The sequence below is a fragment of the Phallusia mammillata genome, chromosome 6 (assembly GCF_965637545.1).
Source record: "Phallusia mammillata chromosome 6, kaPhaMamm4.hap1.1, whole genome shotgun sequence".
Lineage (NCBI taxonomy): Eukaryota > Metazoa > Chordata > Ascidiacea > Phlebobranchia > Ascidiidae > Phallusia > Phallusia mammillata.
The window spans coordinates 11,113,749-11,129,247 of record NC_137257.1 but is presented as its reverse complement, the minus strand read 5'-3'; the positions used below and the strand labels follow the sequence as shown (position 1 = coordinate 11,129,247).

The 15,499-nt window shown below is 36.3% G+C and overlaps 2 protein-coding genes across 2 annotated transcripts; one reads left to right on the top strand and one right to left on the bottom strand.

The window, feature by feature from the left end:
- The first annotated feature begins 914 nt into the window (after positions 1 to 914).
- Positions 915 to 7,063, top strand: LOC145234781 (ubiquitin-conjugating enzyme E2 D2). The gene is made up of 6 exons (XM_080099517.1): positions 915 to 1,007; positions 1,066 to 1,129; positions 2,228 to 2,259; positions 2,671 to 2,748; positions 5,013 to 5,118; positions 6,509 to 7,063. The coding sequence occupies exons 1-6, from the start codon at positions 984 to 986 to the stop codon at positions 6,649 to 6,651; spliced, it is 447 nt and encodes a 148-aa protein (XP_079955643.1). The 5' UTR covers positions 915 to 983; the 3' UTR covers positions 6,652 to 7,063.
- An 847-nt stretch (positions 7,064 to 7,910) lies between these two features.
- Positions 7,911 to 11,928, bottom strand: LOC145234778 (caspase-2-like). Its single transcript, XM_080099511.1, has 9 exons — positions 11,680 to 11,928; positions 10,771 to 11,415; positions 10,516 to 10,629; positions 10,333 to 10,440; positions 10,096 to 10,266; positions 9,868 to 9,960; positions 8,743 to 8,925; positions 8,503 to 8,609; positions 7,911 to 8,249 (listed from the first exon to the last, which is right to left on the bottom strand). The coding sequence occupies exons 1-9, from the start codon at positions 11,836 to 11,838 to the stop codon at positions 8,183 to 8,185; spliced, it is 1,647 nt and encodes a 548-aa protein (XP_079955637.1). The 5' UTR covers positions 11,839 to 11,928; the 3' UTR covers positions 7,911 to 8,182.
- Positions 11,929 to 15,499: the final 3,571 nt, after the last annotated feature.

The following is a 15,499-nucleotide window of genomic DNA, read 5'->3' as shown; positions in this document are numbered from 1 at the left end:
GTAATCGCAAATTGTCACTAAAATTTTCAAGCCCGATCAAACAAACAAAAAACACCAGTTGGTCAGACAACGAAATCTATACACAAGACAGTTGGTGTGCGTCATAATATCGAATTAACACATTTACAGGGTCAACAGGGGCGACTAAATGCAAACGGCAAGTTTGTCAAAATTGAAAAAAAAAACAGAGCAGAATAAAAATGCTTTATCGTGGAGAGTAAAATATAATACACATACGCAAAATACAATACGCAAAAATAACCCTCCTGGGCTAATTTTTAACATCCATTGGGGTCTTGGGTGATACGAAAATCGAATGGTACCGCATGTTAGTTAGATTCGTAGATTGCTTGGATCAGGTCGGCCCATATATAATATTGTTTTAACTACAAATATTCACCACTAAAATTCTTACCCTAATCGTCAGAATATTTGTAAGTGTATAAAATTATTATTCTCGCAATTAATAAGGTGTTGATGAAGGCTGCGCACTATGTACTTTAATTTTAATTAGGCGGTACCATACGACTTTTCCCGAGGTTCAGTCACTTCTCCATGGTACGTTCAGGGATTCGGCAAGGTTTGCCATTGCCAGAATTTTCTCTTTCATATACTCATAAAATTTAACGGAAGTATTTTCCTGAAGTTGATGGCTTGTATTGCTTGTTTGAAAATCATCTTAGCCTCACTAAACATTATCATTTATCTAGTACCTTGTATAAAGTAACATTTAAATGCATTTTTAACACATTGAGAAATTAAGATGTAAAATCAAAGGCCTATAGGCGCACTTTGTAATAGACTGACATGCAACATACTTTTCATAGTGTTTATGCAGGCTTTTTAGGTTAAAACGATTTGACTATGTGGAGCATTTAATAAGTATATTAAAAAAGTAAACTTTTTTACTAACAATAATGATTTAACTTTACAGTAACCAACTGTAGTTCAGGTTTAAATTGTACAAATATTTCTTTTTTGTCATGGCGCTAAAGCGAATACATAAGGTGAGTAAATTTAGGTTATGTGTAAAACTATTTATTTAACAAAAATTTGTTTATGTAGGAGTTGCTAGACTTCTCCAGAGACCCACCAGCACAATGCAGTGCTGGGCCAGTTGGAGATGATAGTAAGTTGTCAAATTTTTGTTACTACTGTCAAACTTATTTATCTTATCATTTCAAAATACCTGTGGTTTAATATTTTTTAAGAAACTTGAGGTTGGTCAACTAATCCAGTGGTCTTCTCTTCAACCTTTTTTATAGGCGACCCCAATTTAAGGGAAAATGAAATCAGAATTTACATGCGACCCCATTTTTTTCAACACTGAGAAAAATGTTTTAAGTAATGCTGAATGGAAAGAACTATTACACAAACTGTACATAATTACCACCAAATATGGCGATACAAAAGTATTACGAAAAACGCGTTTAAGGCGTTTCATTTAGGACATAAACCCAATTTTCGGAACACAAACTTGTCAAATTGTTCAACATATAGTGAAATGGTTGTGCCTGTACAGTGTCTTTTTTAAGGTCTCCAGCGGTTTCCCAAAAATTGCCAGTAGCCTAATAAATAATTCGTTTAAGCAAATATGGCTATTTTTTGGTATTTAAATGAAACACTTGCGGTCTCTTAAAACTACTTAGCGGTCATCCAAACCAAACCTTAAAAAAAACCTGCGCCTGTATACTGGCCACAAGTTTTTGAAGTCGCGGCTTGACTTTGCACAAGCTTAACCGCATGTTATGCTCCACTTCCAATCGATTACGATGTTTCGTTTTTAATACACTCATTGCACTAAATCTTGCTTCACACAGCCACGTGGTTGAAAACGGAATTAGAAAAATTTGACATAGTAGGGTACCTTGCATAAATAACTATTCTCTCGTTCTGGTGTCACCTTAAATAAGACAAACTTATAGTGTTGAGTCATAATACACATTGTCCAAACCCATTGTTACGCGATAAAGGCATTTTCTGTTTTTCCACTGCCACGATTTAATTGCAACAGGAGGTAGCAAGCTGTACTACAAAACAAGAGCAAAAGTTGCGATCTAAAAGAACATAATATTAGTTTCATTTTCTGTTATCAATTTTAAAATGCAATAAATTAAATTCGGCGACTTATTGCGACCCCAGAAAAAGTTTAGGCGACCCCACTTGGGGTCACGACCCATAGGTTGACGACCACTGAACTAATCAGTATATTGGTATGTTTTTTTAGTGTTTCATTGGCAAGCCACAATTATGGGACCTGTAAGTACCATATTTTTATACAAGTGTACCAATTTAATTGGTGGTTGGCAATTTTTTTAGTAACAGTCTGTTACCTAAATATTTGACTATTTGTGCCAACTCTTATTAAAACTTTACTGTGCAACAAATGACTATAAACTAAGACTATTTTTTATGTACAACTTTTAGAGTTTCATGTTATTATAAGCAGCCATTAAACATAGTAGGTTAAATTTGAAAGAATAAAATACACAGTATCATTTTGGTGCTTGCGATACCTACTGCCAGTGATTAGTTTTTTTAAACTAGTTTAACAATGTATCTCTGTTTTATCAAGACAACATTTCTTTGGTGTTTTTAAGTGAAAAAGTGCCTTATCTTATTCTGATGGAAAACATTTTACCAGTGTTTTACCATTTTTTGTGCTTTTAGGCTGACTCTCCATTTGCAGGTGGTGTGTTTTTCCTTCAAATAAACTTTCCAACAGACTATCCATTTAAACCACCCAAGGTAAACACGGTTTTGATGTATAGCAATGTACCTTGATAACCTGGTAACCCTTAGATTTTGAATGATATTGTACACTGGTGAAGAACAGGAGTCAAATGGTATTGACTTTTTTGACTATTCCATTATTTATTTATATATATATGTCTTTGGGTATAATATAACTCTTATACCTGGTGAACTCTTAACGTAGTGATGGGACGATACCAGATTTTGAAGCGAGTACCGATACCGAGTACGAGTACCACATGTATATACCTTCGATACCGAGTACCGAGTACGATTATCGAGTACTTAAGTGTAGTGTTGTACTTAGTTGTATATCACTAGCTAATTTATCTGCCATGGCCGGGTAACAGGCGTGTACACACACATGCCGAAAAATGTAATCTCCAAGTGATAGCGAATAAGATATATATATACGTAAAAAAAAGCCCTAACCATGAAAAGTTTTAAAAGTTGCATACGTTTTATAAGTAGATTGCAGATAGATTGCTTAGTTTTACACAGTTTGCGTAGATTGCATATATATTTTAGAGGAGCCCTTATAGCTGCACCTGAAAGCTCTCCTTCATTATTTTGGTAGATTTGCCCATCCCCATTTATGCTAACACAAACATTTATGATTTGGAAAACAACCTTTACCTTTTTGTGGATTTCAAACTTTTAAATGCAGTTTGTGGCCACACATTAGGCTGTTTGTTAATCCAGTAATGTTGCATTTTGACATTAAAGCTCTACATAAAGAATTGTTTATTATTATAGGTCCACTTCCCTGAGAGGACACAAACCTTTTTCAATTTTTTCTCATCTATTTTATGTTTGTTCCATGCAATTGGCCAAGAAAGGGTGCTTAACACTTATTCAAATTTAAACACATGTTAGCTAGTGATCCAAAGTTGATCCTCCCAAAGTTTGCAATGTCAAAGCTAGAGATAAAACTCTCAAAGGTTTGCAAGTATTTTTATGTTACCTTTTTACTACTTTTGTAAATATGACCAAAAATGATGTAAAAAAACTATAGACAAAACCTATTTAAGTTTGGGTTGATGCTTTCCATTAATTTGTCCTTAAGAATGTAAAGTTATATATTGCTCCGTTTTTGTACCATATCCCGTAGGCGCCAAGTAGCCGTGGCGGGGTGGCGCCACCACCTTGGGGTTTTGAAGCACTTTGCATAAACTTGTGGGGGGAGGGCTATTTGTTTTGCCTGCAAAGAAATCATGTTAGTAGGGCAAATAATGTACAAATTAGTAAATAGGATTTGTGAAAATATATAGAAAAGTTGATTGGCAGTCAATGCACAATAAATAGTTTTGCACAATTAAAATTGCTTACAAAACTTTCTTTCACTTTTCAAGTTATATAATGTGATTTTTTGGGCCATTTGAGGGTATAAAACAGGGGTGTCAAACTCAAATAGCTTTGAGGTCGAGGGCCGCACTATATTATTTTCGAAATATTTGTTACAGTGTAACATGACAACAAACAAATTGCATAATTGAAAAGTAAAATATTCATTAATGTAATTAATTTAAAAACAAAACAAAGTAATAAATAACAAACATATAAACAAAGTAGCATGATAGAACTATCTGTGGTTTATTGCTTTGTGTGAAAACAATGGCATACAACAGTGGTTCCCAAACTTTTTTCTTTTAAGGCGCATTTTAGAAAAAACAAAAATTATTTGGCGCACTTCGAACATTTGAATAAGTTTTTTAGCTGACAAAGGCACTAACTATGAGGTCATAAAGCCGCTATACAGGCCACTTTCATAGTTAAATAGCCTAGTTGAACATCTCAGAGACGTGGAGCATGTTGGCCTAGTGGTCTAAGCACCTGGTACTACTACTTTACTTGATTGATTTTAATTTCAATATTTTTTGCGGCACACCTAATGACATCTGGCGGCGCACCAGTGTGCCGCGGCGCATAGTTTGGGAACCACTGGCATACAATGATGCAACAATCGCAATTGCAGATTTTAAAGATGGGCTATTTCGATCATTCTATTAATTAAATTGTTGCATATACAACTAATAGAGAATGATTGTATCACGTAAACGTGATTGTTTGACATGGCATTCTGCATAAGTATGACACATAACTTCTAAAAGTTACTTTGTAGGCCGCATGCTTGACACCCCTGGTATAAAATATGTCTACTAAATTAACTAACATGTACAATTAAGTTTTTATTTAAATCAAAATTACACTGCTTTAGTGTATTGACTGTTCCTTCATTAACTGTTGTTGTATTTTAGGTTAGCTTTACCACAAAAATATACCATCCTAATATCAACAGCAATGGAAGCATCTGCCTGGATATATTAAGGTCACAATGGTCGCCTGCGCTAACAGTCGCCAAAGGTGGGTGAATTAATTGAGCTTCTTGATTCCACTAAGTTTTTTTTTTCTTTTTTCTCAGGTAAACAAGTGTTAACCCCATTAGACCCTAAATTGTAAGACGTTTTTAACAAATGCCTTAATGCCTTAACAAATGCTGCTGAAAACCCCTGTAGTAGTCAAAATTTTAAATATTGCTAATGGTCAAAATTTTTAGACCAATTTAGATAAAATTTTACATGATTGTTGGTTAGGTCATTGTGGTTTTATATTTTATACTCTTGGGTGTTGAACCCCATCAGTTACCCCACTAACACCTTAAAATGGTTTGTTTTTGAATAAAAAAACTGAATGAAATTTGTAAAGCTTGTAGAATTTGTCATTTATAGGAGCTGTTTGTTGTGTTTAACCCTGTAGCCCCAATATTTACCCTTCTAGCCTCCTATAATGGGTGAGTTTTTTTCAACAGTGTGAGAATTGGCCAAAACTTGTTTGGCTTGTAGAATGTGCCATCTATCTTGTTGATTGTTGTGTTTTACCCTGAGGCCCCACTATTTATGTCGAAATTGGGAAAGTTAGTAGATTATGCCATTTTGGGTGCCGATTGTTAAGTTTCACCCTATAGCTCCAACATTTACCCCATTAGCCCCCTGAAATAGGCGAATTTTTCAACAGTGTCAGGATTGAATGAAGTTTGGATAGTTTGTAAAATTTGCTATTTATAATTGTTGTGTTTTACTGTATTTTGCCACTATTTACCCCTTCTTTTCCAAGAAAAATGAACATTAAATAGGACAATCTTTAAACAATGTCTGAATTGAATCTTATTAGAATAGATTATAATTTTAATAGCATGACTATTTAAGCCCAGTACTGATCACTGTTAACACCAAAATTGCTGATGGTTATATCTTGAAAGGCATTGTTTTTAACTTTGCATGTGTAGGGGACCCATTAGTTTCTGCCTGCAGAAACAACTAAGAGTATAAAAGACAGTTGATAATACAGGACTCATATAAAATAAGTGAAGGGAATATATTACCATTTTAAAATAGGTTTTAGTGTATATACAATGGCAAAATGTGCTAAGCCACCCTTCTAGTTGTTTCATAATAATCAATACCTGTAAGGTCTTTTTGAGATGCACGGGTTAGGGGGTTAGTCGAGTAACTGACAAGCCTTTCAGATCAAACACAAAATAAACTCTTTAAAATGCCCAATTCCAAAACTTGTTTTTGACCAATACTTGAAAATGGAAAAGAATTTGCACAGATTGTAGGACATATTTTTGTTGTCTGTCCAAAGCTTTGATTTGGTTTTACACTTATTCACATACTGTAAATAGCCTACTCGTCTAAAAGACATAACTGATGGAGCCAATAATAAAATTGATTTTTTTACAAATGTTTTCCAGTTCTTCTTTCAATATGTTCTCTTCTTTGTGATCCCAATCCTGATGACCCATTGGTCCCTGACATTGCAAGATTATTTAAGTCAGATCGGGCAAAGTATAATTGCCAAGCATTGGAATGGACGAAAAAATATGCTATGGCTTGATCTTTTATTGCACCGACTCAACTGGCATTAGGAACCTAAATATGTTTGTAAATGTTGTATATTTCACTTGACTGATTCTGCTTTTATGGGCTGGGTATGTCTTTAAAAGAACATACTTACAAATTCTGTCAAGAATGTGCACTTGATTTTATGCTTTTCACCAAAACCTGGTAATACAACTACCATTAGTCAGTTAAAATGTTTCTTTTGAAGTTAGATTGATAATTTTGAGGCCCAGTGCAATTAAAGCGCTGTATGCCAGCGGAAATCCGTTTAAATTTATTCAGATCGTGAAATATCTAATGCCCAACAATTTACGACAATACATTTCTCAGTGTCTCCCTTGACTTTTAATTTGTTGCATTATAAAGCTAATTTGATATTAAATTAATACAATTTTCTGGATATGTAAGTTTTGCTTGCTTGTTTATTATGAGTTGTCAACACATAGAATGCGGAAATCATACTAAAATAGAAGAAACTGGTCAATTGCTAGATATCTTAAAAAAATCATTTTTGAATGAGATCTCTGGATAATTGCATAAATCAGATAATCGCAAAGATCTTAAATGCAACAGGAATGTTTATTTTGTATGTAAAAATCACACAGTCTAATGTTTATTTGAAAACATGTGAAAAGCTTATAGGTGGAGAAGGCATGTAGTGTCTTAATATGTGTACGACATGTTTGAAGTGTGTGTAGGTTGCAAGCCTTACCTAAAAACAATGCACCATTCTCACCACAATGGAAAGTGTGACATATTGTTTTAAATTTGAGCGGTTCCACGACAGTTAGAAACCTTAGGTTCTGATATGTAGTCAGAGCAATGAGGTGGCCTTAAGAGAGTAATTTATTGCATTATAGGCTACAAAACGAGAAGAAACACATCTTTGATCTTCTTGGTAACACTACTGTAGCATTAAAAGTATAATTAGTGAGCTTTGCGGTTAAAGAACAACTTGTAAATTCTTTCATGAGCAGCTTGATTAACTGCTGTGCAAAAATGCCGTGTTCCATCCAAGGTAAGTTTTGTGGACAACAAAACTATTCTCTTACTCCAAAGATTTTAGGGTTGCCAAACTGCAGCCAGCTTGCTTAATACAGCTATCAGCAAGACTTGTGGCATTTTTTCATGACATATTTAGCGCTTTGTAACATTTGATTATTAGGCATATAATTAAGTCCCAATCAAATCCTTTGGAGACCCTACGTAATTTCCAAGTCATTGTCATAACATTTACCAAAAATAAAACAAAACTTCCTAAAGACAAATTTTTACACTTCGTTTGAAATGTACTCATGACATATGTAAAGAAACTAAAGCACACAACTTTCTAAAATCAAATCACACCAAAATAATTGTACATCAGTAAAACAAAAGCTACAATATAAAACACAACTAGTCACTTTTATGATTGCTGGCTATCAATGAAAAGCAACAGCAGCTTTGTCCAAAGGTAAAAAAAGTTGGCAGTTTAAAGGTTTGTTGTGGTAAAAGCAACATACAAAGCAGTTTAAAAATGGCAAAACCTAAACACCAGGAAAGAAGTACAGCTTTTTGCATAGTGAAGATTTGAACTCTGACATCTCTTTGCACCTAAAAAATAAAAACACATCATTAATTATGTTTTACCTGCATAATGTTTTTCTGGTACATGCCACATGGAGTAATATAATATTTTGAGAGTGTTAAACAGTTAACAAAGATAAAAATACTTCACAACTTGTCAAATGATTATGTCGATTGTACAAGGGTGTTTAAACATTTTGTAAAGATAGTGAAAAAGTACAAAGCTGACTCCAAAAATAATGTGTACATATGTTTACACCACTTTATCTGTCTCCATTACCGGTGAAACTCTGATGAAGGACTGTATCCCTCCCTTGACTTGATCATGTTGTTGACTATTGTCATAATTTCTAACAAATGCTTGTCACATGCATGGAAAGCCAACACCTACAAAATGTATCAGACATATTGACAGTACTTTAGTGATTTACTGTTTAACTATCACACACCTTGGAAGCTATATTGAACACAATGTGATTTTTGCAAAATATTTACAGTATACAGCGTTTAATCAACTTACCCTAACTAATGCTTGAATGAACCAGCTGCCATGTTTGGTATTACGCATAGCAGTGTAGCCTTGCACAGTCGCATATCCAACCAACATATCAGAAAATGTAGGAAGTTTGTTTTGCCGTATGGGAGGGGCTAGATTGGGTTTTGGTCCAATGCGGGGGTTGGTGTAAACATCACTTTGTGGGGCCTACATGAATATAGTTTATTTCAATTGTAAAAATATTAATATCCCAATTTTCTGAACACAAAGAGGTTAACCCAGACTAAAAACATTGAAATGCTTCAACAAGAAATAAAACCCTAAAGTTGTAGCTTTGACAAGTGCAGCATTAACAGTATCTGGTAAGGCTTTGTAAATATAATAGCATAAACATTCGGATGACTCTTACATGACTGTCAGTAGTGGCGATTACACAAAACACAATTTAAGCTGATTTTGCACATACATGTACAGTGACAATTTCCCACATTTTTCCCCCACATACTAACTCTAGTTCAGTGGTTCCTAACCTTTTTATCATGGCCCATCCCCCTTAATATTCTTCAGCCTTTAGTCGAACCCCAACAACTTACACACAGCTAGGTTTCTAACTCATTTGTTTTGTGGGTCATAATTAGCTTTTGACCAGTTATTGTTTGTCATATAGTTAAATTATAAGAACATGATATGCTCAGCTTGTTAGTGGACTTCTGTAATTCTGACAATTTTTAGTTTTTTTTTGTCAGAATTAGGCATGCATTTTTAGAAACAGTACAGAAACATGAAAAAGATGAAGTAATAAGTTTTTGCTGCCAACAAAGATTCGTTGTTTTGCTCCTTCAGACAATGCGCAAGATGTTCTTTGTTACGTCAAAAAAGAAAACAAAAGCCCAGTTACAACTTTCCAACGTTCTGCAATTTAGCGAATAAAAATGGTATTTTTATCGACTATATACGCCTAAAGTTTAATTAAAACGTTTGCCGGGTATTTGTATTTCAAAAGACCCCTGAATCAGGTTTGCTGAACCCCCAGGGTTCGATCGAACCCAGGTTAAGAACCATCCAGTTTAACGTTTTATGTTAAGGTGACATACTATTTGCTTTATATGTTCAAAATACTTTTAATACATTTGTGGAGTCAAACAAAACCTGAAGTGTTGAATTAGAATTTTTAGCTGGTGAGTCAACCTCATCAACACCCTTGTCTGGTTTGTCTCCACGACAAGACTGAAACAGGAAGATCTGTGCAATAAAAAATCCTATGATTGGCAAAAATTTGGCACTTTAAGCAACAGCTTAAGTCAACCTATAAACTGCACAAATTCAAGTTTGCAAGACTTTTTTGGATGATACAAAGATATGTTTTTGCAAATATACCTTTGGTTTGTTCTGCAGCCCTTTGCACCTTTCATTGCTAAATAGCTCCAACATAGGATCAATGAACACAGGTTTGCCATCACGACCATAAAATACCCCATTGTTTCCATGACTCATTACAACTGTGATCATGCAGTCCAATCTCTCATGATCTTCCAGAGTAGCAAATTCCTAATTTTATGCACAAATAACTTTTTGCTACTTAGTGTTTTTGATTAAAAGATAAAAAATCCCTACCATGAGTGTCCCCCAGATTTCTTTAGCAGTTCCATCCAGAAGAATATACACCCGGAATCCAAGTTGGCGCAAAACAAGTTCCAATCGACAACGATCTATATTACTTCCCTAGAGACAAAAACTTGTAGTACACACAATTTGCATGTGTTAACAACAAACAGTGACATACAACATTTTGCTCACCAAGCGGTTATCTAAGCAGGCAGATTCTTCAAAATTGTCAATGCTTATGATAAGGGCCAAACCCTTCAAACCTTGTGAAATGTTGTAACTGTCAATTTCATGAATAGAGCGAAACTGCAAAAGACATAGAAAAACCAATCAATTTCAACAATAGAATATTAGTGCTGTTTAGCTATATTAGACTTGTAGTAAAAGTTTTCAATTGAGTTAGTTGTGATTTGTTAATCAGTAACAAGACAATGAATGGCAGACAACCTGATGGCTGGAAAGTTGAACTTCCATGTCATTGATAGTTGGTCCATCAGCAAGATCACAAGATCTTAAAAAATCTTTTGCTCGTGTTTTCGAATGTGAGGCAATAGATTGGCAAGGGTTCACAGTGTTGTTGGTAGAAAACGATTGATTGGCAGTGATATGAGATGACTTTTTGCTTCTTGGTTGTGATAATTCTGCTTCACAATGGAGAATATCAAAAGATGTGGTAGACATTAAATCTGAAAGGGCATCACAAGGAGATGGGACAACATCCATTGACTCTTCACAATTTTTTTGCTGTATGTCATGCTTTTGATACTTTGATAGACTGCAGCAAGGCTTTTCATCCAGGGAACCAGAATCATTTTCAATTGGACGCCTCAGTTTCAGACCATTTGTTTTTACAGGTGTTAAATTACTTGGTTGTTTTTTGCAAGACTGTGGAGATGTAAAACTAAATGCTGATACATCTTTTCTTGTCCAATCTGCAGTTGCTTCAACCCGGGCACTGATAGAATCATTTAGACTGGAACCTTCTGACTCAAATAATTGTGCCAAATGTACTTGACCAGTTTCATTCAAAGCAGCAACAAACAGGGAAAAGGCAGCTGGTCCTCTTTTAGCCAGCAGAGTTAAAAATTCCACCTATATGATAAATGCAGTTTTTTAAAAAAAAACGTTAAATAGTCTCATGTTAAAAAGTGAAAAAAATAAAAATGTTCATACACTTGTCTCTTGTGCAGTAAAATTTTCTTGTACATATTATAAACAGTTCAACAACTTTGCAGGTTATCTGCCATTTACCAAAAGATTAAGTTCCTTTTTGTGGCCAATGACTCTTACTACTAGGTTTGCAAGAAGTAGTATGTTTGCGCAGTGCACATTACATTACATGATCATGTAACTTACATTTTTATCAAATTGAGTTGGTTTTGACTGAATTCGATCCACAAGTCGATCATTAAGGATTTGTTTGCTAACCAGTATTTGCAGGACTTCATCTGCATCCAAATCTTTTAAAAGCTGGACACGATGGGCATTTAGCAGTAATCGGTGTGAAGGGTCCATGACAATTGTCACAACTCACAACTACACACCTTTAAGCAGCTCTAACCTAATCCTGCCCATTTAATATCTGTGAACACAGATCTGTGAGGTTTAATTAATTTTTAAAGTCTGTTTAATGTGAAAACCATCAAACATGTCTAACTTACTTACAACGTAACATCTAAAACTGTACTTAGGCTATATGTACCCTAGGTCAGTGGTGGACATGTCTAAAATACGGAAATACGGGACGACGGAAATGCGGAAATTGAGGTCTAAAAGACGGGAGAGACGGGGTTACGGGACAGACGGGAAAAGTGCCAAACTAAAAGACGGGAGAGGCGGGACTACGGGAGAGCGCATATTCAACATATCTAAAAGACGGGACTGGGTGAAAGTTCACATATAGTTCCTGTAGCGTTAGACGGGACTACAGAAAAGCGTTTGTTAGACATGACTAAAAGACGGGACTGGGTGAAAGTTCACGTATAATTTTTATAGCGTTAGACGGGACTACAGAAAAGCGTTTGTTAGATATGACTAAAAAACGGGACTGGGTGAAAGTTCACACGCAGTTCTTATAGCGTTAGACGGGACTACGGAAAAGCGTTTGTTAGACATGACTAAAAGACGGGATTGGGTGAAGGTTTACATATAGTTCCTATAGCGTTAGACGGGACTACGGAAAAGCGTTTGTTAGATATGACTAAAAGACGGGACTGGGTGAAAGTTCACGTATAATTTTTATAGCGTTAGACGGGACTACGGAAAAGCGTTTGTTAGACATGACTAAAAGACGGGACTGGGTGAAAGTTCACACGCAGTTCCTATAGCGTTAGACGGGACTACGGAAAAGCGTTTGTTAGACATGACTAAAAGACGGGACTGGGTGAAAGTTCACACGCAGTTCCTATAGCGTTAGACGGGACTACGGAAAAGCGTTTGTTAGACATGACTAAAAGACGGGACTGGGTGAAAGTTCACACGCAGTTCTTATAGCGTTAGACGGGACTACGGAAAAGCGCTTATTAGACATGACTAAAAGACGGGATTGGGTGAAGGTTCACATATAGTTCTTGTAGCGTTAGACGGGACTACGGAAAAGCGTTTGTTAGACATGACTAAAAGACGGGACTGGGTGAAAGTTCACACGCAGTTCTTATAGCGTTAGACGGGACTACGGAAAAGCGTTTGTTAGACATGATCAAAAGACGGGACTAGGTGAAAGTTCAAAGATAGTTCTTACAGCGCTAGACGAGACTGGATGACTAAGGATTGCACCTAAATTCTTAGCAGCACATGTTCCTTTTCTTTTCGTGGTTACTTTGATAGGTCCCTGAAAAAAGACTTGATAAAAACACAACTGATGGCCGGACAGCGACAACAAATGCCAGCGAAAGTCAGAAAATAAATTTGCCTCCCATATATACACTTGAAAATATGTTTGACAAAACATCAAGTTCAACTAATCAATGAATCCAAAACTTTAACTAAGGTTTGCAGAGCTAGTGTAAAAACATGAGCAGTCTTACAAAAACAGGAATAGCGCGACTGCTGCATGTTTAGAGGGTTTCCTAAATTGTTTTTCCATACTAAACAACATTCCCCTCGCCAAAACTGCATGTGACATAAAAGCTCGTAACTGGTTTAGGTTTATTCCCAGCGATGCGACGGTTAAAAACGTCATAATAAAAAGTCGAAAGTTTAACTTTTATGAGCAGCTGAAAATGTGGAAAAGTTGTAATTGCCCAATATCTCTGCTCTCTAATGAATGCTTTTCGAAACAAACGACCAACCCAGCCTGTGGGACAAATGCGACTAGGATGGGCATTGCCAAGAAGGTAAAACTCTAGAGAAACAGATATATCAGAAATAAAAATTTAATAGTTTTTGGCTTTGTTTTGTGCCTCTTTCTCTTCTGCATTGTTTACAACTAGTGATGAACCGAACCCATCTAAAAAGGATCGGGCCGAAACCGAAAATTTGGCCGAATCAGACCGAACCTAAAACCCCCTTTCCCATGGATGTTTTCAACTGAACCTTTGTGTTGTTAATGCGAGTGAACTGAATTATGACAAACCAAAGTCATTTTTACAATACGGAAGCTTTACTAAACTTATTTTTCTAGACAACGTGGCTCGTGGTTTCAAGCTGCAACAATTAATTCATTGATAATGTTTCGTATTTGAGAAAATGAAACTTTAGGCATGAATTTCATGCAATCAAAAAGTTCAGTTTAGGCCGAATTTTCAAAAAAAGTCAAAAAAAAGGGCCGAAACCGAAACAACGTATTCGTCCGAACTGTTTTGGCCAATTGAAACTTCGGTGCATCACTATTTACAACCTTCGAAGATACAACCAGCATTAATAGCAGAGTACAACGCAAGAAATTGAAATGCTGTAATAAGTTTAAACTACAAAAAGCACCAACCGTTTTCAACAGGTGTTCAAACGCAAATATAGTGGTCGCGTATTGCAAGCGTAAGAGTGAAGACTACTTTGTTAAGAGCACGTTCCTCGGCCATTATTTGACAAGAAATTAGACTCCCACATTTGAGGCCACCATTGATATAGGAAGCAACAAATTGTTTGATATGGAAACGTCGATCAATCAAGTCAAACCAGTGCTGGTGCCTTTTTCGCGCACTGAACATGTGTCGTGCCACTGAACTTTCCCAGTCCTGTCTAACGCTATAAGAACTGCGTGTGAACTTTCACCCAGTCCCGTCTTTTAGTCATGTCTAACAAACGCTTTTCCGTAGTCCCGTCTAACGCTATAGGAACTATAAGTGAACTTTCACCTACTCCCGTCTTTTAGTCATATCTAACAAACGCTTTTCCGTAGTCCCGTCTAACGTTATAAGAACTGCGTGTGAACTTTCACCTACTCCCGTCTTTTAGTCATGTCTAACAAACGCTTTTCCGTAGTCCCGTCTAACGTTATAAGAACTGCGTGTGAACTTTCACCCAGTCCCGTCTTTTAGTCATGTCTAACAAACGCTTTTCCGTAGTCCCGTCTAACGCTACAAGAGCTATATGTGAACTTTCACCCAGTTCCGTCTTTTAGTCATGTCTAACAAACGCTTTGCCGCAGTCCCATCTAACGCTATAAGTGAACTTTCACCTACTCCCGTCTTTTAGTCATGTCTAACAAACGCTTTTCCGTAGTCCCGTCTAACGTTATAAGAACTGCGTGTGAACTTTCACCCAGTCCCGTCTTTTAGTCATGTCCAACAAACGCTTTCCGTAGTCCCGTCTAACGCTATAGGAACTATTAGTGAACTTTCACCCAGTCCCGTCTTTTAGTCATGTCTAACAAACGCTTTTCTGTAGTCCCGTCTAACGCTATACGAACTGCGTGTGAACTTTCACCCAGTTCCGTCTTTTAGTCACATCTAACAAACGCTTTTCCGTAGTCCCGTCTAACGCTATAAGAACTGCGTGTGAACTTTCACCCAGTCCCGTCTTTTAGTCATGTCTAACAAACGCTTATCCGTAGGCCCGTCTAACGCTATAAGAACTGCGTGTGAACTTTCACCTACTACCGTCTTTTAGTCGTGTCTGATAAATGCTTTTCCGTAGTCCCGTCTAACGCTATAAGAACTGCGAGTGAACTTTCACCCAGTCCCGTCTTTTAGATATGTTGAATATGCGCTTTCCCGTAGTCCCGCCTCTCCCGTCT

Coding starts and splice junctions, on each gene's coding strand:
- LOC145234778 (XM_080099511.1), bottom strand. CDS start 11,838: ATGGACCCTTCACACCGATTACTGCTAAATGCCCATCGTGTCCAGCTT. Junction 11,416..11,679: donor CAACTCAATTTGATAAAAAT/GTAAGTTACATG, acceptor TTTATCATATAG/GTGGAATTTTTAACTCTGCT. Junction 10,441..10,515: donor CCTGCTTAGATAACCGCTTG/GTGAGCAAAATG, acceptor TTTTGTCTCTAG/GGAAGTAATATAGATCGTTG.
- LOC145234781 (XM_080099517.1), top strand. CDS start 984: ATGGCGCTAAAGCGAATACATAAG. Junction 1,130..2,227: donor TGGGCCAGTTGGAGATGATA/GTAAGTTGTCAA, acceptor ATGTTTTTTTAG/TGTTTCATTGGCAAGCCACA. Junction 2,749..5,012: donor ATCCATTTAAACCACCCAAG/GTAAACACGGTT, acceptor GTTGTATTTTAG/GTTAGCTTTACCACAAAAAT.